The sequence below is a fragment of the Schistocerca americana genome, chromosome 3 (assembly GCF_021461395.2).
Source record: "Schistocerca americana isolate TAMUIC-IGC-003095 chromosome 3, iqSchAmer2.1, whole genome shotgun sequence".
NCBI lineage: Eukaryota > Metazoa > Arthropoda > Insecta > Orthoptera > Acrididae > Schistocerca > Schistocerca americana.
This window is the reverse complement of record NC_060121.1, coordinates 630,333,051-630,359,543: the sequence shown is the minus strand read 5'-3', so window position 1 is coordinate 630,359,543 and position 26,493 is coordinate 630,333,051. Positions and strand designations below refer to the sequence as shown.

Genomic DNA, 26,493 nt, shown 5'->3' with positions numbered 1-26,493 from the left:
GATGGCCTCGGAACCATGGTGTACGAGGGGCATTTGAAAAGTCCATGTAAAGTCCAAGAGATGGCATCACTGATGCGTATTGAGGTCATGTTTAGTTAGTAACATCTTTGGAAAGAACACACAACAAGTTTCAGCCATATTGGTCTATTTCTTTGTGTTTGGCGTTCGTGTGAATCAAGGAAGTCAATTGATTGTCAAAAAATGGACAAAAAAGAATTTCATGTGGTGATTAAACTTTACTTTATGAAAGGCAAAACGCCTTGGGAGACTAAAGAGAAGCTTGATAAACATTATGGTAACTCTGCACATTCAATTAGAACAGTTTGTAAGTGGTTTCAAAATTTTCAGAGTGGCCATATGTGCACAAATGGGCATCCCAAATGAATGGGTACATAATATTTTGCATAAACATTTGGACATGAGAAAGCTATCCGCTAGATGGGTTCCATGATTGCTCACGCTTGACCAAAAACGGAATCGTGAAGTGTTGCAAGGATGGTTTGCAGCTGTTCAGGAAGAATCCACAGGATTTTAAGTGTCATTTCGTCACTGTGGATGAAACATGGATACATTAGTATACTCCTGAGACCAAAGAACAATGTAAACAATGGGTTACCAAGGGAGAATCAGCACCAACAAAGGCAAAGACCATTCCTTCGGCCAGAAAGGTTATGGCGACACTCTTTTGGGATTTACAAGGGATAATCCTCATTGACTATCTGGAAAAGGGTAAAACTATTACAGGTAAATATTATTCATCGTTATTGGACTGTTTGAAAACTGAGCTGCAAGAAAAACGCCAGCAATTGGACCGCAAAAAAGTCCTTTTCCATCATGACAATGCACTGGCACACACCTCAGATGTTGTGGTCGCAAAATTAATGGAAATAGAATTCCAACTTGTGTCACATCCCCCCCCTTATTCTCCAGACTTGGATCCCTCAGCCTACTATTTGTTCCCCAATTTGAAGAAATAGCTGGCCGGACAAAGATTTTATTCAAACAAGGAGGTGATTGCAACAATTAATAGCTATTTTGCAGACTTGGACAATTCCTATTATTTGGAAGGGATCAACAAATTAGAACAGCGTTGGATGAGGTGTATAAGTCTAAAAGGAGACTATGTCAAAAAATAAAAAAGGTTTACCCCAAACATGTAAGGAGTTTTTATTTTTGCCCAGACTTTTCAAACACACTTGTATGTATAATTTGTGCCACTATGAGTTGTTGCTTGCAGCCGATTGTGCTCAGGCGTTTCAGTAGCTGCCTGTAGAAATGATTTATCTGCATCTTAGATGAGACTTCCTGCCAGATATACAGAGTTCAAACTGGCTTTCATTTCCAATCTGCCTGTTATTGCCCAGAAGTCCTCCATTACCTGTGTAATGTTGCAACATTTTAGCCCTCTTTGCTTTCTGGGCTTGGGAGGAAAATCGACTGCTGGCCCTGTGGACAAGGCATTCTATGCTGACCCCCACCCCTCCAGCTCCAGCTCCAGCCCCAGCCCCCTCCCCCTCACACACACACACACACACACACACACACACACACACACACACACACACACACACACACTAATTTTTGTCTGAAAGCTTAAATGTTAACCAGTCTTTCCATTGTGCTTGTCTGCAACTCAATTTCTCCTCTGTGTTGTGCGTAGTGGTCTGCCCTTTTCATATTATTGTTATTCCATTCTGGACTTTCCATTGTTTGACTTAATTAGCTGAAATTGATAAGAGTATGGCAGGGATGAGAATATTATAGGCTGATGAAAAATAAGAGTTGTTTCATGCAAAGAACTAAAACTGAGTGAACATTATGAAATATATTCAGTGAAGTAACTTACTCCTGACAATGACGTAGCTTCCTAATGATGTAGCAAGATACCTTCCTTCTAATAGACAACACATTCTGTCTGTGGTAAGTGGCAGATCTCTTCTACAGGTACAGGGAGATGTACTAATTACTTTGCTGACACTAAGAGTTAACAATAGTCTGTAGTGAGAGAAACATATAGCATGTCTACTCAATATAGAGCTCTGAATCAAACTGTCTTTGACTCTCAGTCCTACAGATATCGCACATCGGGGCTGCGGCCCTTTGATTTGTGATACTGATGGCACTGTCATCCCTACGGGTACAATACCATATGCCTGGCATTAAAAAATATTTTCTTTTTCAGCTGACCCAAATAATTGGAAAATCTTAAAAGAAGATATACCATCTACAGTAACAAATCCAGGAGAGGGTGGATTTTTGCCATTTGGGGTAGCTGGTGTAATGGCTGGAGCAGCAAAATGTTTCTATGGATTTGTGGGCTTTGACTGTGTAGCAACTACAGGTATATTTTCCTAAATAATTTATTTATATACACAATAAGTAAAATACTTTAGTGCAGTAGTTACTATAAAGCTTCAGTAACTTTTATTTCTTTTAGGTGAGGAAGCAAAAAATCCACAGCGGTCTATTCCTATATCAATTGTGATATCACTCGTCATCATATTCTTGTCATACTTTGGTATATCAACAGTGCTGACAATGATGTGGCCATATTATGATCAGGTTGGTTAAAATAGAACTAAAACAAATAACTTAAAGAGAGAACTTAAAGAGAGTCATAAGATCTGGCACAGTTAGTAGGACAGTTTTGTAATTTGTCAAAATATACTAAAATGTAGCCAATGTTAGTAATTCTGTAACTCAAGTTAATTAACAAAAATGTTTGCAGTCAGTTCATTCAGAATATTACTTGGCCATTCTTTGAAAATCAATGGTAAATGTAAATCCTAAACATAAACAACACTTTTGTAAAATAAATCAAACAATGGAAAATCTGGGGTTGAATGTAACAGTATTATGATAAGGAAAGTTGCTACTCACCATATAGTGGAGATGCTTACCTCTGTCCATATCAAACCCACTAACCACCAGCAATACCTCCACTTTGACAGCTGCCACATGTTCCATATCAAGCAGTCCCTTCCATACAGCCTGGCCACACGTGGTTGTCACATCTGCAGTGATGAGCGATCCCTCTCAAAATTTACCGAGGGTCTTGCTGAAGCCTTCACTGACCATAATTATCTTCCCAACCTTGTACAAAAACAAATCTCTGTCTTATCTTTCCAGTCTCCCACCACCTCCCAAAGTCCCACTGTTCCACAGAGGAGCATACCCTTCATAACTCAGTACCACCTAGGACCAGAGCAACTGAATTACATTCTCTGCCAGAGTTTCAAATGGCTCTGAGCACTATGGGACTTAACATCTATGGTCATCAGTCCCCTAGAACTTAGAACTACTTAAACCTAACTAACCTAAGGACAGCACACAACACCCAGTCATCACGAGGCAGAGAAAATCCCTGACTCCGCCGGGGATTGAACCCGGGAACCCGGGTGCGAGAAGCGAGAACGCTACCGTATGACCACGAGCTGCAGACTGCCCGAGTTTAGACTACCTCTTGTTGTGTCCTGAAATGAAAAATGTCCTGCCCACTATCCTTCCCACCCCTCCCACAGTGGTATTCTGCCTCCCATTGAACCTACACAATACACTCAACCATCCTTGCACAGCCCCTGCTTCCAAGCCCTTACCTCATGGCCCTTACCCCTTTAATAGACCTAGATGCAAGACCTGTCCCATACATCCTCCCACCACCACCTGCTCCACACTGGTCACAAACATCACCTATCCTGTCAAAGGCAGGGCTACCTGTGAAACCAATCATGTGATCTACAAGCTAAGCTGCAACCACTGTGCTGCATTCTACGTGATCATGACAACCAACAAGCTGTCTGTCCGCATGAATGGTCACTGACAAACTGTAGCCAAGAAACAAGTGGACCACCCTGTTGCTGAGCATGCTGCCAGACATGACACCCTTCATTTCAATGACTGGTTCACTGCCTGTGCCATATCGGTCCTCTCACCAACACCAGTGTTTCTGAATTGCACAGGTGGGAACTTTCCCTGCAGTACATCCTATGTTCCTGTAACACTCTTGGCCTCAACCTTCGTTAGTCACTGTCATCACTCATCCAGCCCTTTCCCTGTTCCCATTCCAGCATTACAAAACTCTCATCCCACCATAACACCCAGTCTTTTTCTCTCCTTTTCTGCTATTTCCCTCCCCCACCCCATCTCTCGCCTGCCCTCCATCTAACCTACAGTACTTCACTGTCTGCCACCCCTGCCATGGTATCCCTCCCCATCCCTGCGCCAGTCTCCTCCTTACCCCCACCCAGTTGCCATTCCCATCACACACGAGTACTGCTGCTTGCAGTGTGGTTTCAGTTGCCTGATACTGCAGTCAAGGGTGTGCGTGAGCGTCGTCTATTGTTGACGAAGGCCTTACAGGCCAAAAGCTTTATTTTTCACAGTCTTTTTGTTGTGCATATCTGTGACTCAGCATCTCTGCTATATGGTTAGTAGCATCTTTCCTTTTCATAATATCTTTATTTAGATAAAATAAAAAGTCTATACATACCAAGCAGCAACAATCACACGTGCAGACAAGAGATGAGAGAAACACCAGCTTTTGGAACTAGGTTTCTTATTTGGAGAAACAAGAGACTTAGTGTAGTACAATTATACAGAGACGAGCTAATTCAGTTACTCTGAGCTCATTGTAAAAATAAATAAAAAAGAGCAGAACAAGAGAGAAATAAATAATGAAGTAAAAGCAGCAGATAAAATTTGAGAAATGGATAAATGACCGTTACTGACAATTTGTTGAAAATTTTGCCAAAATTGACAAAGGCTGAACAGCAAGTGCACATTGGTTGGTCTGCAGCTCTGATCTCACAAGGTCATATGATGCAGTATATCCTTCTAGCACTGTGGTTGTTATAGAGGCTGGAGGGTTGATAGGGCCACAGGATGAGAAGGTCTAATGAACATAGTGTTGGTGGTGGCAAGTGAACACAGTGCTTTAGTGGTCCACCCGCTAAAAACTATTAGCCAAGGAGAACAAGTAGGTTGTTATATTTCAATCCAGGGAAGAACTGGAAATAGAAGTGACACTTTTTAAAATGAATGGCTAATGTGTGACATTGGAAATCTGTTCATGGACTAGGCAAAGCTTTACACATGTTTGGAACAATTTTTAAAATAGTTGAAAATATCTGGCTAAACTATGACTATCACCAGATAGAAGAAATAGAGAAAAGGGAAGGAAGGAGTATGGGAGTGAGGGAGGTTGAGAGTAATGCAGATATTTTGTGCTTGTGTAGCATGAAGAGATTTTGTTGAGTGAATTAGTTAAATCTTCCACTAAATGAATAAGGATTAGAGGGGTGGGTGTGTGTGTGTGTGTGTGTGTGTGTGTGTGTGTGTGTGTGTGTGTGTGTGTGTACTCACATAAACTGACAGTGACAGAATATTGTGAAATAATATATGGCTATCTGGTTTTGCAATATTAAATTTCTTCTGATGCAGAAAATAGTGAGGATAAAAAAAAAGTTTTAGACTTCAGGGGAGAATGGTTGTGTCACTCAGGGAAACATAAAATAAATCTGCTTCAAACATGCAGGACATTTAGTGTTGTCAAAATGTTTATCTCAGAATATAGTAATAAAAGCAGGAAGTATTATGCCATCACTGAGGAAAATATATGCAGGAGCCAGAAGATATGACAGTTAGTAGCGGGTGCAAAGTTTTGTCGACTTACGTACTCTTATCTTTTTTCCAGGCAACTAAGTTTACTTTGACTTTCCTTATTACCTAGAAAAGTTGGACTATGTTTTATAATGGAAAGTAGGCATATAATGCATAACATCTAAAACACTTTATCCGTATCAGAAGCTTTTGTTAACTACTATGTACCTTATTTGTTTGATTTTTATTCCTTTCATGTATCACATTTTAGTGCTTTGTCTAAATATCAATTTTCTCATCTGTAGCTATATACATGACTTTTTCTGTAGCTGTATACATGACTTATTCTGTTTGATTATCTCCATTAGCTTGGGCTCCTTGCATTTTGTCATCTATAAGTCTCTTTTCTTCATATCCAGTAATGGCATTTTTTAGTGTGTTCATATTATTTACACTCCGTTACTAACAAATTTAGATATTTTTATGCATCCTCCTTCCTTTTTTGTATGAGGGTCATTCAAGACGACCTTAGAAACAGATAAAAGTAAAAACAAATTATTTTGAGAAAATAATTTATTTTTCATTATAATCTCCATTAAATTAATATACATTTCGAATCATTGCTCCAACTATTTCAAACCATCCGAAAAGTATGAATTCAGAAGGTCTGTAAAATGCGCATCTGCTTGGATGATGACACAATTTGATGTGAACCATCCACTGAGCCATTTTTTAAAGTTTGGGAAAAGATCACTGGAGGGCCAAATCTGGTGAGTTTGGTGGATATTGCAACAATTCAAACTTTAGTTCCATAATTCTGGCTATCGAAACTGCATTTTCGTAATAGAAGAAGATCTTTTTCTTTTTCAAATGAGGATGTTTTTTCTTGATTTCTTCATTTAACTGGTCCAATAACAACACGCAACACTCCCCATTTATTGTATTTGTATTTCTTTATTCACCCCGTAAATCGTGATGAAGTACATAGTTTCTACAAATGATACTGGATGTTTGTTCCTGTTTCAAGTAACTGGCGTAGATGATTCCTTGCACACCCCAAAAAACTGTGGCCATCATCTCAGCATCTTTGCAGTCTTTGGAGCCCATATGCCTTTGAAAACCTACTGTTTCGATTGTTCCTTAGTCTCTGGAGTGTAGCAGTGTATCCATGTTTTGCCCACAGTTCATTATTGACACAGAAATCCAGTAGGATTTCACTGGTAAAATGCCAAAATCACCTCAGCATCAACCATTCAGTTTCATTTATTCCACACTGAGAGCAAATGTGGCATCCATTTTGCAGAAATTTTTTTATCCAATTTTTTGTGCAAAATTGAAAACACTGTATCATGTGATATGCATGTGGCTTCAACTATTTCATGAACTTCAATTCCTCGATAACTCAAAACCTTATCAGGGATTTTGTCAATCATTTTGGGGATGGTCACTTCCACTGGATGTTCTGAATGCTGTTTGTATTTTGTGGATGTACAGCCACATTTAAACTCATTTACTCAGTTGCAAATAGCTGTGAACTTCACCCAACTCAGCTTTGATCTGTTTTGGTGTTCAGTCTTTTAAATAGAAGTTTTTAATCACCACTTGAAATTCACCTTTTTACATGTTGGAAAATAAATGTGAGCTTGTTGCTTCAGTCAACTGAGACGATGAAACAACATAATGGGTACAGCTGTGACCTCACCTGCCTTCTACTGACAGATATCACGTACTACCAGAAAACTGTTTTGATGCTATGAGTGCTATCTGTTGGACATGCTAAGGACTTACTGAATGACCCTCATTGTTCTCCTTGTAAATACTGGTTGCAGATATATTCCTCTTTTGTCTGAGAAAATTGTGCATAATGTTAATTGTTGTTCTGATTAGGATCCACATGCCCCTCTGCCATATGTGTTCAGCCAAGTTGGATGGCCAGCAATTATGTGGATCGTGACTACTGGAGCTGTCTTTGCTCTATGCACTAGGTAAGTGGATCCACCTTGCAGTAAAATCATGGTAGGGGTAAAAAGCACAGTATGAGGAAAGACAACCACAAACTGTTTTAAAACTAACTCTCTCTCTCTGTCTCTCTCTCTCTCTCTCTCTCTCTAGTGAATAGTGATCTTTAATAATTTTAGGGCGATGAATAGGGGGGGGGGGGGGGAGGTGGATTGACAGGAAGGGAAGGGCATCAGGGATGATTCCTGTGAGAATAGCTTACCTCTTGCCTGTGGATCAGTGGATCATATTCCTGTGAAAAACCCAGATACAATGTCTTTTTCCATGCATCCATCAATCCATCGCATCCTGTTCTAGACATGCCATTGACATGTTGTACCCCATCAGAAGCAGGAATATTTGTGAGAGTAAAAAATCATGTAACCATTTTACTGCCTCCAATTTATTTATCAATATGACCTTGAAAGCAATGTCCACTTGAACAAAATAGCCACCATCAGATTATGGTCAGATGCAAACTTGAGCACTAAGTTGTATGTCAGAATCCAGTCAACCTCAGTTGCTATCAATCTTTTCTCCATTTCTCTATTCATGTATGTACTTATTATTATGTGTATCTTGAACTTCACTTCACAAAACCCGTATTATGCTGTTTTGAACAATTAAAAGCTATCCAAAAGTACCATAACCAGATGTTTATGTTTGTTAGTTAAATAAAACATAGAATGAATTTTCCTTGTACCCAATGGATTACATACTAAAATGTAGTCAGTTCATGACATCTTCAACTTAGAATAATTAGCAGACCAAATTTAGTAATTTTTGTATTTACAGTTATTCTATGCAGTAAGGTCTGAGGTAATTTCATTAACACAAGTAAATTATTTCAAGAGAGCAGTAACAACATTGGAAAAATAAATAAAATCATAGCTTGGCCTTTGTAACAAATTTTCCATACTAAATTTTAATGCTGGGTAACTGCAAACTGCACTATAAATCTGTTCTTATCAGCTCTGCCTTGTCCACTGCATACTTCAGAGTTCAACTTAGTCACTGAAGAGGAGATTTTCTAATTCTTGTTTGTATTCGATCTCTTTATGAACAATGTTTAGGATACAAGATTTATTTTATCACTGTTGATTGCATATATTTATAGTTTTTAATGCTGAGCACTCTGACTTAATAATAATAATAATAATAATAATAATAATAATAATAATAATAATAATATGACGACGATGATGATAATTTAAATGAATGTTTCTGTAGAGTGATGTATAACAGTCATGTACTTTTTCTTTTTTGCAGTAAAATTTTTGATCTGGTTTAATATATGTCTTTTTTATTTAATGTGGTTCATTTTTGGTTATTGTGTGACATTCTCACAAATGGCCACAATAGTGGCACTGATGATACAGTGTATGTACAGAAAGTTGTTAATGTGAACAATTAAAATTTTTGCAGTCTTCTTGGTGCCATGTTCCCTTTGCCAAGAATTTTGTATGCTATGGCAAGTGATGGCTTACTCTTCCAGTTCCTTGCTAAAGTACATCCACGCTCACAGACACCTGTTCTGGCAACAGTGGTCTCAGGTATTTTTGCTGGTAAGTGTTTTGTCCGATGTTATATGTTGACAACATTGCAAAAAAGTATGTAGTCATAAGAGAAGTAAAACCTGGTCATTGAAACTGTCCTAATCCTGCTTAACACATGTTTACACTTCTCTTTAATTTTAATACTTTGTCAATGATTAGGGCATTAGGGATAATGGAGACAACTCATCAAAAAACACACACACACACACACACACACACACACACACACACACACACACACACACACCTGTCTCCCTACGTTGTGCTCAGTCACATGCCCAGGCCCAAGTGCCAAGGTACTCAATCTGGCTGGCACATTTCCCCCACTGCCACATGATACTATCTGAGTGTGAGAAGGGTGGAGGGGACATCAGTGAATGCACTGCCTTTAAATGGCGGTGGAGTCATACTGCATACAATCAGGTCGTATAGCTGACATTTGTTAACAGCATAGATCACAAGCAGCAGGTGTTCAGTATTTCTGAAGACATAACATAATTTTTATCTGGTAGAATTTATCAACATACAGACAGGCGTGGACAATTTCACAGAGTTTTGCAGTCAAATTGCCATGTAATTGTAACTTATTTAGTTTCATAATAAAAGAAAAGATCATAAACAAAAATATATTGATCAAAATAATGCAACACTTGACCAACCACATTTTGGAGATTGGGAAAATCTACCCGAGAAAAACATTGCAGACGTACTGGACTGTTTTAATGTAAAAAGATTTGTAATTAAAATTCGAATTATCTTGCAGGTAATAAGTTAAATCTGGATATGCACAGGGTACTTTCAACTGTCTCAAAAACACCTTGAAAATAGATGTAAGAATGACAGTGTCCTCGAAACCTTTATAAAACTATCACTGTAATTCTTGCAACACCACAATAAGTTCTTCATTCTTCAAACTTTTTTTTTTAAATGCCAGTGAGCTCTGGGAACTGGATTGTTTTTGTCAGAATGTATCCCTCTACAAAAAAAAAGTCTCTAAACCTAACTAAACTAAGGACATCACACGCATCCATGCCTGTGACAGGATTCGAACCTGCGACCATAGCGGTCGCGCGGTTCCAGACTGTGGTAGCTAGAACTGCTTGGCCAGCCTGCCCAGAGTATCCCTCTACAATAATATTTTCTTTTTACTTGCATTCCTATCAGATAAGAAAGAAGGAACCTTGCATTGTGTTTCTGTGGGCAGTGTGCAGTCAGATCCATTTCAAATATAAAGTCTGCAGTCAATTCTGGATGTTCAAATTTTCGTTCCTGCATTTCTTTTTCCTTCGTAAATTCAACAATAGAAGATGTAAATTATGAAATCATTTCAGGCATGCCCCTTGACTTAACCAACATACTTTGCAGTAATATATGAAGTCTCCATGCTGTTTGTTCATTTCCATTTAAAACTGTTGCAACTGAGAATGGAATAAGGGGTGTGATTTCAGAAATTTTACTATTTGTACTGCTAATTTCTTACAGTGCTCCATGCCTGCAAATTTAGCACAAAGTGCTTCTTGATGTACAGAACAATGAATACCATCTGTTGATCATTGTAAATTTTTGCCCTTTCATTGTCATCTAAAAGTTTAAATTCTTTCTGCATTGTATCATAATGTCTTCTCATAGCAAATAAGCAGTACTCATCACTTAAGCGATTTGAGAAGTCTCATCCCTGTCATCTGTCATTCCCAGTCATTTTAAATGATTGTGATGATACATTGCTAGACTGCTTCACTTTGTGCAAACAGCCATTGAACCTGTGAACACCCTTCATACCACCAACAAGTAGTGAAGGGTAAACAGTGCTGACACTGCGATTCTGCTGAACTCGGAGAGTTGTGCTGACCGCAAAATGCCACATTGCAATGCAAAATTGATGTTGCACTGTTTTGGCTACCTCTGAGAAGGACCAAGCAAAGGCAAAGTGATAGGCTGGGCTTGGACCCACCCACGGTCCATACATGCTGCACATGTGAAGTTTGGCATGCCATGGCAGCTCTATTTAAGATACATGGGATAAAATTGAAAAGTAATAGAACATGTTTTTAGCATAAGGCAAATGATGTAAGTAAGTAAGTAAATTCTTTTTAACAAATAGCAAGATCTTGCTATTAAACACTTAAATACAGGTGCATTAGATTTACTCAAGAAGACAGACATGAATTTTGAACATACAATTATTATCGTAAAGATTATAAATATCAATAGACTGATGAAAAGTGCTACTTTTTCTGTGTATAATGATGTTTGTAATAAAACAGTGAAATTTTCTGCTGATTCTAAGGAAATCCTTATAAATTTTCTTGGCATGGACAAGGGGACCACATGGCAATTGAATTTTTTTAATTTTTTATATTTGTGGTACATGAAGTTCAGAAGCTCAGATATGAAATTGGCAAAGAAGTTAGGCACAACTCTAAAAAATTCTTGAGAAATTAAACTTGAAAGCTTCTTGAGACTGTTTTATTCACTAAAATTACAACCATTTCTTAGATGGGCTACATGGTTCTGAGGTAGTACTTGTCCGCCATGTGGGTGGACCCGGTTTGATTCCCAGTTGATGCAAGTTTTTCAACAAAGCTGCATGGTCTAAGTGCATTTCTGTGAAGTGTAAAATACAGAAACATGGATTTAAAAACATTGGTAGTATTAGAAACTGGTTATTGCTGGTTAGAATCTCATTTTGTCATTGTTGTTATTTTTCATCCAGTTAGAATACCTACCGTATTTACTCGAATTTAAGCCGTACTTGAATCTAAGCCGCACCTGAAAAATGAGACTCGAAATCGAGGAAAAAAAATTTTCCCGAATCTAAGCCGCACCTGAAATCTGAGACTCGAAATTCAAGGGGAGAGAAAAGTTTTAGGCCACACTTCCAAATCGAAACAAAGTTGGTCCATTGTAATATGAGACACAATTTAGGTTGAATGAATGACGATACAGGTGTAGTAGTTTGGTTCGAGTCGTAAGCTTAGCAGTTAAGTTTTACCAGGTAGCCGCTGTTAAGCGTCAGGTGCTCAGTCCGTATTTATATGGGTACCCTTCCTTTTTCACGTGCTTCGTCTGGTTTGAATTGATTGCTTATTTTTCTTTGATCTGGCAAGTGCAGTTCTCTTTGTTGTAGGTGTTTCCGTCACTCAGAGCTGAAAATGCATTACTGTACTGTGTCACGCATTGTTTGTCGCATTCTGAAAATGAGGGTTTACAGCCTGTCGCCGCTCGCGGCATGGCTTGCTTTTGTGCACGCTACCGCCGCTTACAATTAAAAAAAACAAAGAGAGGAATCGTCTCATTAGCAAAACAATGGCAAGAGACTGCTATTCGTTGCTACGTACACTGCTGCTTTCTTGGATAATGATCAACAAGAACCAAATAATAAACTGCGTATGATAGAAGATGTTCTGAATGAGAATTTAGCGAAATTTTTTTCCGTTTGAAAATCTTTGCAGACGCCTCTTTAGTACATTACATTATGCACAGAAATTAGAGTCATCTTAGATTTAAAAATCTAATCAATTGCCGTGCTTCATTTCTGACTGTATCACTATTAGGCATAAGAATAATACGAATATAAACATGACATGGTATGTATATTCTTCCGCGTCTGCTGTTGTCTCACTCTAGTTTTGTAGTTTATTAGGCGGACAGGATTTAAATGAGATAGCAGCAAACGCGAAAGAATACATGGCAAAATGTTTATATTCGTATTATTCTTATGGTGAAGAGAATACTGCATGTGATTCATAATTCATAAAAGTTCTTATTAGCAACCATTTCTTCTCACATTTAGGAAAAAATTCAGAAAGCAGAGCTGGCCATATTGACAAATATCCCAAACAGTCTTGCCAGTTGGATTTTTGTAGTACATTGAAATGCTGCCACATTCGAAGAGGAACAATACGGAATTTGTATTTACTTCGTTGGAGAATGTATGAAAATGCAGTGGTCGAAACTCGGGGTGGAGAAAAAAAAAAAGCTCCTCTTCCACCTTTTTTTTTTTATTATTTGTTTACAGACGCAGAGGTTTTGGTGCTAGTATTTGTCTTTGTGCCTGCGTAGCGCTACATATATTCGACGACAGAAGTTAGTTGAGGCGGCACCTACCAACATTTTTCAGAACTTCCGCTTACTTTGCACTCGATTCTAAGCCGCAGGCGGTTTTTTGGATTACAAAAACCGGAAAAAAAGTGCGGCTTAGATTCGAGTAAATACGGTATGTCACTGAAATATAAAATTCATGAAATATATGGTACAAGACAATTAGGTATATGTTAATTCCCATATATTTGATGAATTTTATCTGCAAATGAAGTAGGTATTGTAATTGAATGAAAAAATAATGACTGAAATGAGATATGAACCAGCAGTTACCAGTCATGAATGCTACAGATTATCTGTTTTATTTTTTTTCTCTTTTTATGTATTTGATGCTACAGGAAAAGGAATGTAGAACATGCATCTTTGTTCAAAAATTTGCATCAGCCAGGAATCAAAACCAGGCAACCCATTTGGCATTTTATAATCTTTCACAGGATACATTACCACACACATCACTACCAAAACTAATTTTCCCAGTTGATTGTTGGATTACAGTAAGATTGGTTAACTTATGTACAGTCGAACTGAGGTTTTCTCCAAAGCTTTCAGTTACATCATGATATGAGTCTGGTGGATGATAAAAAGATCCAATCACCATTTTATGCCCATCCCTGACCCATCTTGCCAAAACAATCTCACATGCAACTTCAATTTCTATCTTGGTAAATTTGAGTTTCTTTTCTACTGTGACAAATATACTACCTCCATTTCCCATTGGACTATCCTTTTGATTTACAGTTAAGTTTTCCACAGAAATCTCAGTGCTATCAAATTCATGTTTCAACCAGCTTTTTATACCTAGTATTATGTGAGCTTCACTGCTTTTCAGGAGTGCTTTGGACTCCGGCACTTAATTGCAAATGCTTTGGTAGTTAACCACAAGGATTTCAATACTCTCACCTGTGGGAGGCATTTCTTTCAATTTTCACTGATACTTCTGGGTTTTCTACAGCTTTTGTTATGTGGACTGGATGGAGAGTTGCCTTGTGTGCACCCCACACACATTCAGCTACCTGGGTAGGCTCTAATGTGTAGTGCACACCTAACTCATTTAGGGGAACCTTACAATTCTCAACCCTAAGGTGCAAGTCCAGTCTAGCCTGTCACAGAACCTTTGAAGTCTCTGGTTCAGTCCTTCCATGTGACTCAGAACCAAGGTGCCCTGATCTGTTCTGGGAGCAATGATGCAAATTGTGAGCTTCATTGAAACTTCATGTGTCAAGGCTGGACTTCTAAACATTCTCTGCCAGTTACTGGAATGATTTAAGTATCACCTTGTAGCTGAGACAACAAGCATTATTTGTTCCATCATGTACCACAATCAACAGTTGGTTGCACCCTATTCCCACAATGACTCCCAGAATATCCTTTCTGCCATTTCCCTAAGAGCTACCATCATTCACCATATGTTTTAACTGTTGATGATTAATAGTCCCATACACTTTTGTGTTTTCCGTTCCTTGACACTGGACAAAACATGTTTCCTCAAAACAGGTGAAGTGAGCCCCACTGGTTAAATATAACTTTCAGTGAACAACAGCATCTCGAACCTTTTGGTTAGGGCGATAGCTGCCTTTCATTCCATATCAGGAATCCCCTTTCACAGGACCTGACCATCCATGGTCATCACATCTATAGGGATGAGCAGTTCTTTTCCAAATATGCCAAGGGTCTCACTGAGGTCTTCACAAGCTGAAATTGCCCTCCCAACCTTGTACAAAACTAGATATCCCGTGCGTTCTCTCTCTAGTAACCTACCACCTCCCACATAAGTGCTGTCCAGCCACAAAGGTGCACCCTACTCATGACTCAGTACAACTCAGGACTAGAGTAATTGAAGCACATTCTCCACCAAGGTTTTGACAAACCCTCTTTGTGCCCTGAAATGAGGAATATCTTCATTCCCTTACCACTACACTCCCCACCCATCTGACAATGGTGTCTGCTGCCCACTACACCTATACAATATGCTTGTCCATCTCTACTCCACTCTTACTCCCAACCTATTGACTCACCTCTCGTAACCTTGCTGCAAATCCTGTCCCATACATCATTCTACTACCACCTACTCCAGACCTGTCACAGGCATCTCTAACCCCATCAAAGGCAGGGCTACATGTGAAAACAGCCATGTGATCTACAAACTAATCATCAGTCACTGTGACACTTCCTACATGGACAAGACAACTTACAAGCTGGCTGGCTGCATGAATGGCCACCATCAAATTGCAGCCAAGAAACAGATGGGCCACCCATTACTAAATATGCTGCCCAACATGATGTGCTTTAGTCAATGACTGCTTCACAGCCCATGCCATTTGGATTCTTCCACCAGCACCATCGTTTATGAATTACACAGGTCCCCTTGGTCTCAACCTTCACTAGTCCCCGTTCTCCACCCATCTGTCTCCTTCCCTGCTCCCATTCCAGCACTACACTTGCCTTCTATCCCACCTATACTCCCACTAGTGTGTTTTCCTTCTCTGGTAGCTGCCCCCCCCCCCCCCCCCAACCCACTCCCGGTACAGCACGGCCCACAGCATCCTTACACTGCACCTTGCAGCCCTATCCTGCCATATTGCAATAATCCTGTATGCTCCCACAGGCAGCACAGCATCTTCCCACACCCCTACCCTGGTACTCCTCCCCCTCCCTGCTTCTTCCTTTCCCCCAAGAACCCCCCCCCCCCCCCCCTGCACCCTGCAGATTGTTGCTGCTCACATTAGATGCAGTCACAGTTCAGTTCCTGAATCTGGAGACAGTGGCCATATGTGTTTTACTTGTGCTTATGTGCATGTGAACAAGTTTTCTATTTTGGAAGGAGGACTTTGTCCAAAAACTTTGTACTTTAGAGGATTTTTTTGTTGTGCCTGTCTGCAACTTGGAGCCCTCTCTATATGGTGAGTAGCAATCTGTCCTCTCCATATTGGTGCTAAGATAATGGTTGGTTAGTTAGTCGGTCAGTTAGTTAATTAGTTGTATGTTACATGGGTCATATTTGTGATACCTCTCTACACTGTGGAACAAGTCAGTTTAATTACAAACTATGCTTTCTCAGTGAAGAATATGACAACATAATCACCAGCTGTATGATTGTCTTTTACATCAATCTTAAACTAGTTTTAATTTTTTTCCTTGTATGCCAGTATGGCTGAATACCTTATCCTTCACAGTGCCACATTATAGCTGAATGATGTAAAGTGTGAATAATGGAGGGAGTGATAGTAACTACTATCTGTATATTGGAAGCACTCAGTGATTGACAATTGTGTAAACTAGATGGAAAATTTTAGCATCTGGATATCCTTTTCATCCTTCAACATATCAACTTCTCTGAATTAAGTAGATTCTTCAATCTTGCTTATGTGCCTATTGATCATTTAGTGCTTCAAATGTACTGTGAGTTGTGACCCTTAAGTTTTCCATTATGTATATTCCTCCAAGGACGTTCTACGTCAGTGTATAGCATAAAGCATGTCTTATTCTGAAAAAATATGTGTGTCTACAGTCACAGTATATTGTATTTGACACACCTGCTTGGGAAACAAGTCTGACAGCTGATTGCCAGGGGATGATTTGAGGATAGCACTGTGTACCAAAACTGGTATGATACTTACTAGCACTGCTGATTTTTGAACTTTGATTAACTGTTAACAAAAAATGTCCAAGGAAGTTAAACTTAGAACTAAAATTAGGAATAGTATACCACTGTGGAATCTTCAGATTTTTTGTAGCTACATTAACTAACCTCACCAATATAAAACAATACTTTTTATGATCTAATGCAGTTCTAATACATTATTATTATTATTATTATTATTATTATTATTATTATTATTATTATTGTTTCTTTCCTTTCTCAGACATTATGTCTGGTTAAAAATGGAAAGCGACACAGACCTTGATCAAGCGTGACTTCCTTTTAACTGTATGGTATATGTTACATTGCATTTAGGAACTTTCGGGTATTGAACATGTATCAATCAATCTGTAGTTGTATATATACGTTTGGATGCAGCTGTATTGCGCTGATATATTGGTGGATATTGTGTGGTATGACTCCTGTAGTTGATAGTATAATTGGTATAATGTCAACTTTATCCTGATGCCACATGTCCTTGACTTCCTCAGCCAGTTGGATGTATTTTTCAATTTTTTCTCCTGTTTTCTTCTGTATATTTGTTGTATTGGGTATGGATATTTCGATTATTTGTGTTAATTTCTTCTTTTTATTGGTGAGTATGATGTCAGGTTTGTTATGTGGTGTTGTTTTATCTGTTATAATGGTTCTGTTCCAGTATAATTTGTATTCACCATTCTCCAGTAGATTTTGTGGTGCATACTTGTATGTGGGAACGTGTTGTTTTACTAGCTTATGTTGTATGGCAAGTTGTTGTTGTATTATTTTTGCTACATTGTCATGTCTCCTGGTGTATTCTGTATTTGCTAGTATTGTACATTAGCTTGTGATGTGATCTACTGTTTCTATTTGTTGTTTGCAAAGTCTGCATTTATCTGTTGTGGTATTGGGATCTTTAATAATATGCTTGCTGTAATATCTGGTGTTTATTGTTTGATCCTGTATTGCAATCATGAATCCTTCTGTCTCACTGTATATATTGCCTTTTCTTAGCCATGTGTTGGATGCGTCTTGATCGATGTGTGGCTGAGTTAGATGATACGGGTGCTTGCCATGAAGTGTTTTCTTTTTCCAATTTACTTTCTTCGTATCTGTTGATGTTATGTGATCTAAAGGGTTGTAGAAGTGGTTATGAAATTGCAGTGGTGTAGCCGATGTATTTATATGAGTGATTGCCTTGTGTATTTTGCTAGTTTCTGCTCATTCTATAAAGAATTTTCTTAAATTGTCTACCTGTCCATAATGTAGGTTTTTTTATGTCGATAAATCCCCTTCCTCCTTCCTTTCTGCTTAAAGTGAATCTTTCTGTTGCTGAATGTATGTGATTTATTCTATATTTGTGGCATTGTGATCGTGTAAGCGTATTGAGTGCTTCTAGATATGTGTTACTCCATTTCACTACTCCAAATGAGTAGGTCAATATTGGTATAGCATAAGTATTTATAGCTTTTGTCTTGTTTCTTACTGTCAATTCTGTTTTCAGTATTTTTGTTAGTCTTTGTCTATATTTTTCTTTTAGTTCTTCTTTAATATTTGTATGATCTATTCCTAATTTTTGTCTGTATCCTAGATATTTATAGGCATCTGTTTTTTCCATTGCTTCTATGCAGTCACTGTTGTTATCCAATATGTAATCTTCTTGTTTAGTGTGTTTTCCCTTGACTATGCTGTATTTCCTACATTTGTCTGTTCCAAATATTATTATTTTCCCTTTTTTCAGGTATAATGGCAGCTATTTTTGATTTACAACATCTTATTGATATGATGTCCATTGGAACTCTTCTTGCCTACACTATTGTTGCAATCTGTGTTTTGATTCTCAGGTATGTCACGTTATTTGTATTTTTCTTTTTAGTGCCTATGTTTTCTCCGCCGAGAAGTGTAAATTTATAGAGTATAATATTTTCATATATTACTTCATTTCTTAAACAATATTCTGCTAAGTTTCCCTCAATTAGTGTTATTAAATTCACTTTACAAAATGTCATCCCCACTACAAGAGCCCACGAATCACTTTGGAGTGCTTTTTTATGATTTAGAACTGGATCCAATCAGTTACGTGACTTTTCACAACTGACATATGAGGTCTGTTCAAAAAATTCTTGAACTCCATTTGCAAAATTTTTCTACGCTTACCTTTTACTTACTGTGCATGGTCTTCTCTGAAATACTCTCCTCCACAATTGATACAGCACTCACAATGCTATTTCCATTCCTGAAAGCAATCTTGCTATACCTGTAACTGGATTGCATGTTGTGTCATCTGTGAATTTTCTTTTATTTCATCTATTGTTCCAAATCTTTGTCCTTTCAATGAGGTTTTCAGCTTTGGAAATAAAAGAAAGTCCTCAGGGACCAGGTCTGTAGGGTACAGAGGATGAGGCAACACAGTGATTCCACTTTTTTTGTGCAATAGTCAGCACCAACAGGGATGAATATGCGGGTGCTTTATCATGACACAAGAGTCATGAGTTATATCGCCACGTTTCAAGCTGTTCTCTTCTCACATTTTTTTTTGCAGGTGTTGCAACATGTCCCAATAATACCATAAATTAACAGTTTTGCCCCTGTGGCATGAATTCGTGATGAACTAAACCCTACAAAAAAAAAAAAAAAAAACAACACTATCATTTGACCTTGGTCTCAATGTTGTAATTGTAGACCCATGTCCCATCACCAGTTAAGATTCTCTGAAGGAGCATTTATCATTTGTGTGATCCAAAAGCTCTTCCAAAGATTGTAGGGTGAAGGTCTTCCTGGTCTTGACTCAAGAGCCATTGGACAAACATGATGGCAACACAATGCACTCAAAGATGCTGTGTCAGGATTTCATGACATGATCCAATTGAAATTTTACATCCTTCTGCAATCTGTGTCAGTCAGTCATTGATTGGGGCACACAATTTTGTTGACATTCCTGACATGAGCATTGTTGGTAGATGTCGAAGGGTGTCCTGAACGAGGGTCCTCTTTAACTTCCATCCAACCATTTGTAAACCATGTGAACCATTCATAACACTTAGTATGGCTTAAGCACTCACCACCATAGGGTTCCTGCATTTGGTGTGTCTCTACAGGTTTTCTTGAGTTTCATGCAAAATTTAATGCAGACCTGTTGCTCCTCTAACTCTGCCAATAAATCATAAATTTCAGGGGAATATTACACAAACAATATACACATTATACTAACAATTAATAACAAGTCAACAGCTTTAATACAGTTACTATGAAATTTAATTTCAATGGTTTGAAGATTATATTTATGTAGATGGATACAAGTGTAGGTTGCGAAGGACTGAATGAAGGGCAAGTGAAAATTGGAACTCGGATGTGAGAAGTAGGTGGACATATTGTTTTTTACTAGTATAAAACCTTGTAAATTACATAATTATATTCAGTCTGTTAAAATCCACAATAAAACAATGAAAACAGTCAATTACTTTCTTCCCATAGCGTATGGTTAAGTCTCGCCTGACATGCAGTTCTGGGTGACTTTCCCGAAATCTATCCTTTTTCCTAGACCTCTCCAGTCCTTTTCCTTCACCCCTATTCCTTCCCCTTCAACCCTTCTGCCTGAAGGAGGAGCCACTGACTCCGAAAGCTTGCCAATTACAACTGTCTTTTACGTGTGTTTTCTGCCGCAGCTTAGTGAGTAGATTTTTATCTAATTAAATAAAATCCACAATAAGAATTTTCTTCCTTTAATGTATGGAACAATAATATTGGCTATGCACAATATTTAGGGTACTTAGCAAGTACTGTGTGTGAACCATCTCAACTAATATGTTATAGGACGTTTTATAGTGTGTTATGGCATCTAACCTGAAATGACCCTTAACATTTTTGACATCTGCTAAGTACTGCTCCACATGGAAGGTACAGTAAGTACCGCAAAAGTTCTCTAGGTAGTGATCCAACTAAAACAATATGTATTTTGCAGCTAGTTAAGCATGCATCAGATTATTAGGTTCAGTCAAATGAAAACTGAATGTTTGCCACAATGGGACTATGGAATGGTTCCGTTCAAAAGTAATCAGCATATGTGTGAAGACATTTATTCCACTGAGGCAGAGATGATCAATTCCTGTTTCATGGAAAGGGGTTACCTACTGACCGATCCCCAACCCCATCCACTTTTGCATTTGCTCATCCAACTGAAACCGACATTCGCATGTCTTTCTTCAGACTGCCAGAGATGAGCAGATCACACAGTGAGAGCTCTGGCTGTGCAGAGGATGTTGCGGTGTTTCCCAACCAAATTTCTGTAGCATAGCTGTCGTACAATTAGTGGTGTGGGAGTGGACATTATCATGAAGCAGGATAATTCCATCCAGCAGCATTCAGACAACACAAGGGCAAATGGCAAAGCCAACAGCGGAAAAATCCCACATCTGCCTCACCAAAGGAATCCAAAGCTGTTCTCACAAGTTCTGGTAAGGTCATGATAACTGTCTTCTTCAACTGCAGGTGCCCTCTTCTCGAGTCTCTCATGTAGAACCATAATCAATGGGCAGCAATATGAAGACACATTCAAAAAAACTGTGATGTGCCATAAAGTGAACATACTCAGGAATGCTGTAGGACGGAATCAACTCGTTCTACAATAACACCCACCCCCACACTGCCAATCATATAAAGGCTATACTTCAGTGATTTGGTTTGGAAACACTGCAACATTCTCCATACAGCCCGGATTTTTCACCATGTGTTTTTCACATCTTTGGCGACCTGAAGAAAGATAAGTGTGGACGTTGGTTTCAGTCGGACAAAGAAGTGCAAGAGTGGGTTCGGTTGTGGACTGTGTTCTACAAAACAGGAACTGATAGCTTCATCTCCCAGTGGGATAAACATGTGGTGGGTTTTTCACTTGACTTTCCCTTGTATTTCATTACAAATCAATAGTCTCCGAGTTATATATAGTTATGAGAGTAAGGCAAACTGTTTATGAACTGGCATTGCAATACTCGGTGTTTCTTATATCAAAAATGCCCTCAATTTCAAAATATTCTCCTTTCACATACATGCACTTTCTGTAACATTTTTCCATTGAATATATTTCATCCCTTAAGTGTGATACTTGGAGGTCTGCAAGATACGTTATCTTCATTGATCCTAAAATTTTTGTTAGCCACAGATTTCTGGATAGTGGCTGCTGGAATAACTGGGAGTCATAGGGTGCCATATATACTCAAAGGAGTGAATGTTCCAACAATTTGTACTTTATATAAACAGGGTGAAGAAAAATGGTGTCATTAAATTTTAACTGTGGATCGCTAATGCCAGTAGAAACCAAAATTACTAATGTTGTGTAGGTTAAAAATGGTGCGTTGTCAAACTGCAGAAACTTGGTGCCATGCACCCAGATTGGCCATGGGATTGCTCTGTTGCTGTTTGTTGATCGACAGGCAGTGCTATAATTGGCGGTTCACACATATAAATGTCCCTCAACCCATCGCTGCCCCAACATCATACACACGTGTCAAATAGGTCTTGCTGTTTGTCTCTACCTTGTGTAAGAGGCATTCACATGTGACCTTTGCTTCAGAGCAAACACACCACCTGCAGTTTAGTCATAAAACAAGCATGGTGGCATAGTATTCAATTGAAGAACATAGAGATATGTTTTTTTTACGGACTAGCTGACAGTAAGGCGCATGAAACTTGACAGCCACCCAAACCCTCAAATGTTTACAGCAGTTCACCAGCAACTTTGCAAAACTGGCTCATTAGCAAGCTAACATGGTGATGCTGGAAGATCTCAAACACAATGGGATGCTGCACTTGAAGAGTATGTTCTCGAGCACATTGAGGAAGCACCTATGACTAGTACTCGAGTGGTTGGACGTGACATGGGGGTCACTCATTAGTTAGTCTGGGAGGTTTTGAAGGATGATGGCCAGCATCCATTTAGTTTCCACCCTGTCCAAGAACTAAATCCCATTGTGGACTACAAACATGAGCTAGGGTTTTGCCGGTGGTTTCTGCAACATGTTGCACAAGATCCCAACTTCCCCGCCATTGCATTGTTTATCGAGAATGTACCTTCCATCGGGATGCCTTTACAACACTCGAAATGTTCATTACTCGGCAAGGGGAAATCCTCATGTCACGTTCGTCCACGGACACCAGGAACAATTTTTGCTCAACATTTGGGCAGGCATTATGGGTGGCCATCTGATAGGGCCAGTCTGTCTGTCCTCAACTTACTGGGGCAAATTACCTTCACTTTTTGCAAGCAACTATACTCAGCCTGCTCTGAGATGTTCCCCTGGACATACAGCTATGCATGTGGTTGCAGCATGATGGTACGACCATACATAAGTCATGCTGTGTGCGGATATTTAAATGAACTCTTTGATGACCGGGTAATTGGCAGAGGTGCTCTTAGACCATGGCCCTGTGATTACAAGGCTTCACGCCATCAGACTTTTTACTGTGGGGATTCTTCAAGATTCAGGTTCACCCACTCAGATGCAAACCACCAAGAAACGAAGAGGAATTAATGAATCCCATTCAACATGCCACCAATCACATCAGGGCAATGCTAGGAATCTTTGAAAGAGTTTGGCAAAACAAGGTTCGACGTTACCAAGCTTGTGTTGCATCAGAGGGTCACCAATTCAAACACCTGCTTTAAGTAAACCATCTCCTAGCTACAAAAAAAGCCCTATCCAGGGCTGATGCAATTTGTAAAAGACTTTCTGCATGTACATGAACTAGCAGTTGTTGGTGGGTTTGTTCCCAGTACATCTTATCATGGAACTACAATGGATGTCCAGGACCATGGGGGATTCGCCCCCAGATTGAAAAGCTGACATGCTACCACAGAGTGTGCGGGCTGCCTTGGATACATCACAATCTCTGGCAGACAAAGCATTTGTGATCATGCGTTGTCCAGAGCATCCAGTAACAGTGCAATCCCACAGCAAATTGTAGTGCATGATGCCAAGTTTCCATAGTTCAAAAACTGTGCGTTCTTGACCTACACAACCTTAGTGATTTTTGGTTCCTACTGGCTCAGCAAGCCAGAGTTAAAATTTCGTGACATAATTTTTCTCCACCCTGTATATGTAGTGAATATAATTAAGGTGATGGTGGCCAATGATGTCTTAAGTGTGGATGCACACTAGACACTCTTAATGGAATTGGTGAAATGTCATGAGTAATGAGGATAATGGGCAAGGGGCATTACATTGACAGTGTGTGTGTAGGTTGAGAATTGGGTCTGATGAAGGTGTGTAGGGTAATCAATGCAGTTGTGATGACAACTGTGTCCAGATGGTGCAGTGGTCAGTGCATTTACTCAGTAAGCCAGAGACCCAGACTTGAACCCCAATCCTGCATGAATTTTCAACCTTCTCTGTTGATTTAAATCAATGCCCACTCTCAGCCAATTTCTGCAATTCCTTTTTTCTTAATTTTTACTTTGTATCACATAACCAAAGCATCATTATGGGTAGGTGCACTTACCTGAAGAAAGATAAAAATCAATAAATCCCATAACCGAAGTACCATTATGGACAGGTGCACATCCCTGAAGTAAGATAAAAATCAATAAGCAAATAAATAAAAGATATGTCATAATCTATGCCTCTTTTCATATATTTTCTTCATCAAATTAATCCAAAAAACTTTGTGTGGTATTTGTCAATTATTATTTTACCTTTCTTCAAGGAAACCAAAATGTATGCAAGCAGTAATAATGTGGTAACTAAGCATGAGTGTAGCAGGGCAGGGTTTAAATAGACATTCTCCCATGGCAGGCTCTGTTGGAAGTTCACAGTATTGTTCCTTTGCAGCCCACTCTTGCAGATGACAGCACACTGCAAATGTGCGTGCATTACTTCAGTCCTCTTTCCTTGGGGAACAGCTCAGATTTGAGATGTCCATGGCATCTTCCTCTGCGAGGCTCTGACTGGGATGACATGCTGATACTGAGGCATATGGTCAGAAGTACTCAGGATGTGGGAAGGGTTGCAGTCCACCTTGTGTCAACCCATATGGTAGGATGGCGAGAGGGGGGAAGGGGGGAGGGAGGGGGGAGGGTGGGGGGAGGGTGGGAGGGGTAGGGGGTAGGGAGGGGGGCGGTGCACCTATGCGCCTCCATGTGGCATAGTGGCATATGGTGCTTGTATGCCCACCAGGCCGGGTAACAACACTAATGCAATCTAGTGGTCATTCTACCTGTCATGGTGAATTTCACCTCTCATCACTTACATACTCACCAGTGGTGTGTATGTGTACCAAGTTACTACTCTGACCTCCAACTGTGTCTTCTGGGTGGTTCACTTGTTTCCTTGTCAGGCAGGGTAATTCTGTTAATCCATCACCTGACATGATGTGACCAGTGGTTATGCAAAAGTATACTCACCATGTATTCAGTACTGTGTTTTGCAACATTTCAATTTAATATTTTAACAAATAGTGAACTATACATTATGGATGAATTTTTATAAACAATAAACTATTCAAAATGAAGAATTTTATGCTGTCATGGTGTTTAGTACATCCATGTAAATGAAACACTCACAACACAAATTTAAAAGCTATGGTAACAAAACTATACTGCAGATCAAACTGAATCTTCACTTGTGGTATGAAGCTGCATAATCCAGGTAAAGAAAAGAAAATTTTATTGATATCAACACCATATCTTTGCCTGGCTAAGAACTTTTAACTCTTTCCCCAAATTTATAGTTGTAATTCAGAATTTGTGATTGAAATACAAAAAAGTAGTGGCTCAACAGGAAATGAAACTGCCCTGAGCCTTAACTTAGATTCGTCCACCTAGTAGCATGTAACACTTCACTTTGGCTTGATAAGTAAAGGTACAGCCTACCTCCAGTTTGCATTATGTAAATAAACAGATCCATGTCAGTGGACAGGATTCCTGGATCATCCCATTAAAGTGGTTAGTTTTTCAAGTGAAGCTCTGGTTGCTAAATGGTGTGCCATTTAGGCAGCAAATAGTAAAACACTCAAAATTCGTAATATGTATTTGAGAATATGAAATGCAGGTAATTGTAATCACTTTACAGTTCCATAATGGGGACACACATGGAATGTTTGTTAACAAGTCCATTTTGATATGCTGAAACAATCCTTCCTATGACACATCATAGACATGTCTCTCTAAAAATTTACACAAGCTTAGTTGCAATTCAGAAATTTTCTAACACACTCATCTGAGGCATGCAGGGCCTCTGTCACATGCTGAGTGCCATTACTGTTTTGCATATAGAAGCTGACACAATGTCGTGTATTGCTAATGTACACCCTCTGCCTCCTCATTCCATATTGACAACACACAGCATGCAGACCATGCTGTACAACATGCCATCTGGATTCTTTTCCCAGACACCAGCTTCTCAGAACTGTCCATATGGGAATTGGTATTACAACGTGTCCTTGGTTCTTGCCACCCACTTGGCCTTAATTTATGGTAATTTCTTTGGTCTCACCACTTCCTCTAAATAAATTATGTTCTTCACTCCCTTTTAGTTGCCTACATCTCTCGTTTTCTAAATATTTCATTCTCTGACATGTCTACTTTTCCCCCATCTCCACCTCTACCATATACTATGCACTTAGCTTTCCACT

The 26,493-nt window shown here is 39.1% G+C and overlaps 1 protein-coding gene across 1 annotated transcript in view; it reads left to right on the top strand.

Annotated features, from left to right (window-relative positions):
* Positions 1 to 26,493, top strand: part of LOC124605717 (cationic amino acid transporter 2-like) — a 402,039-nt gene that overhangs the window by 338,851 nt on the left and 36,695 nt on the right. Inside the window, exons 7-11 of the mRNA XM_047137592.1 lie at positions 2,183 to 2,341; positions 2,438 to 2,562; positions 7,486 to 7,583; positions 9,022 to 9,161; positions 18,614 to 18,716. Of these exons, the coding sequence (XP_046993548.1) occupies positions 2,183 to 2,341; positions 2,438 to 2,562; positions 7,486 to 7,583; positions 9,022 to 9,161; positions 18,614 to 18,716 (625 nt within the window). The remainder of the gene's footprint in view (positions 1 to 2,182; positions 2,342 to 2,437; positions 2,563 to 7,485; positions 7,584 to 9,021; positions 9,162 to 18,613; positions 18,717 to 26,493) is intronic.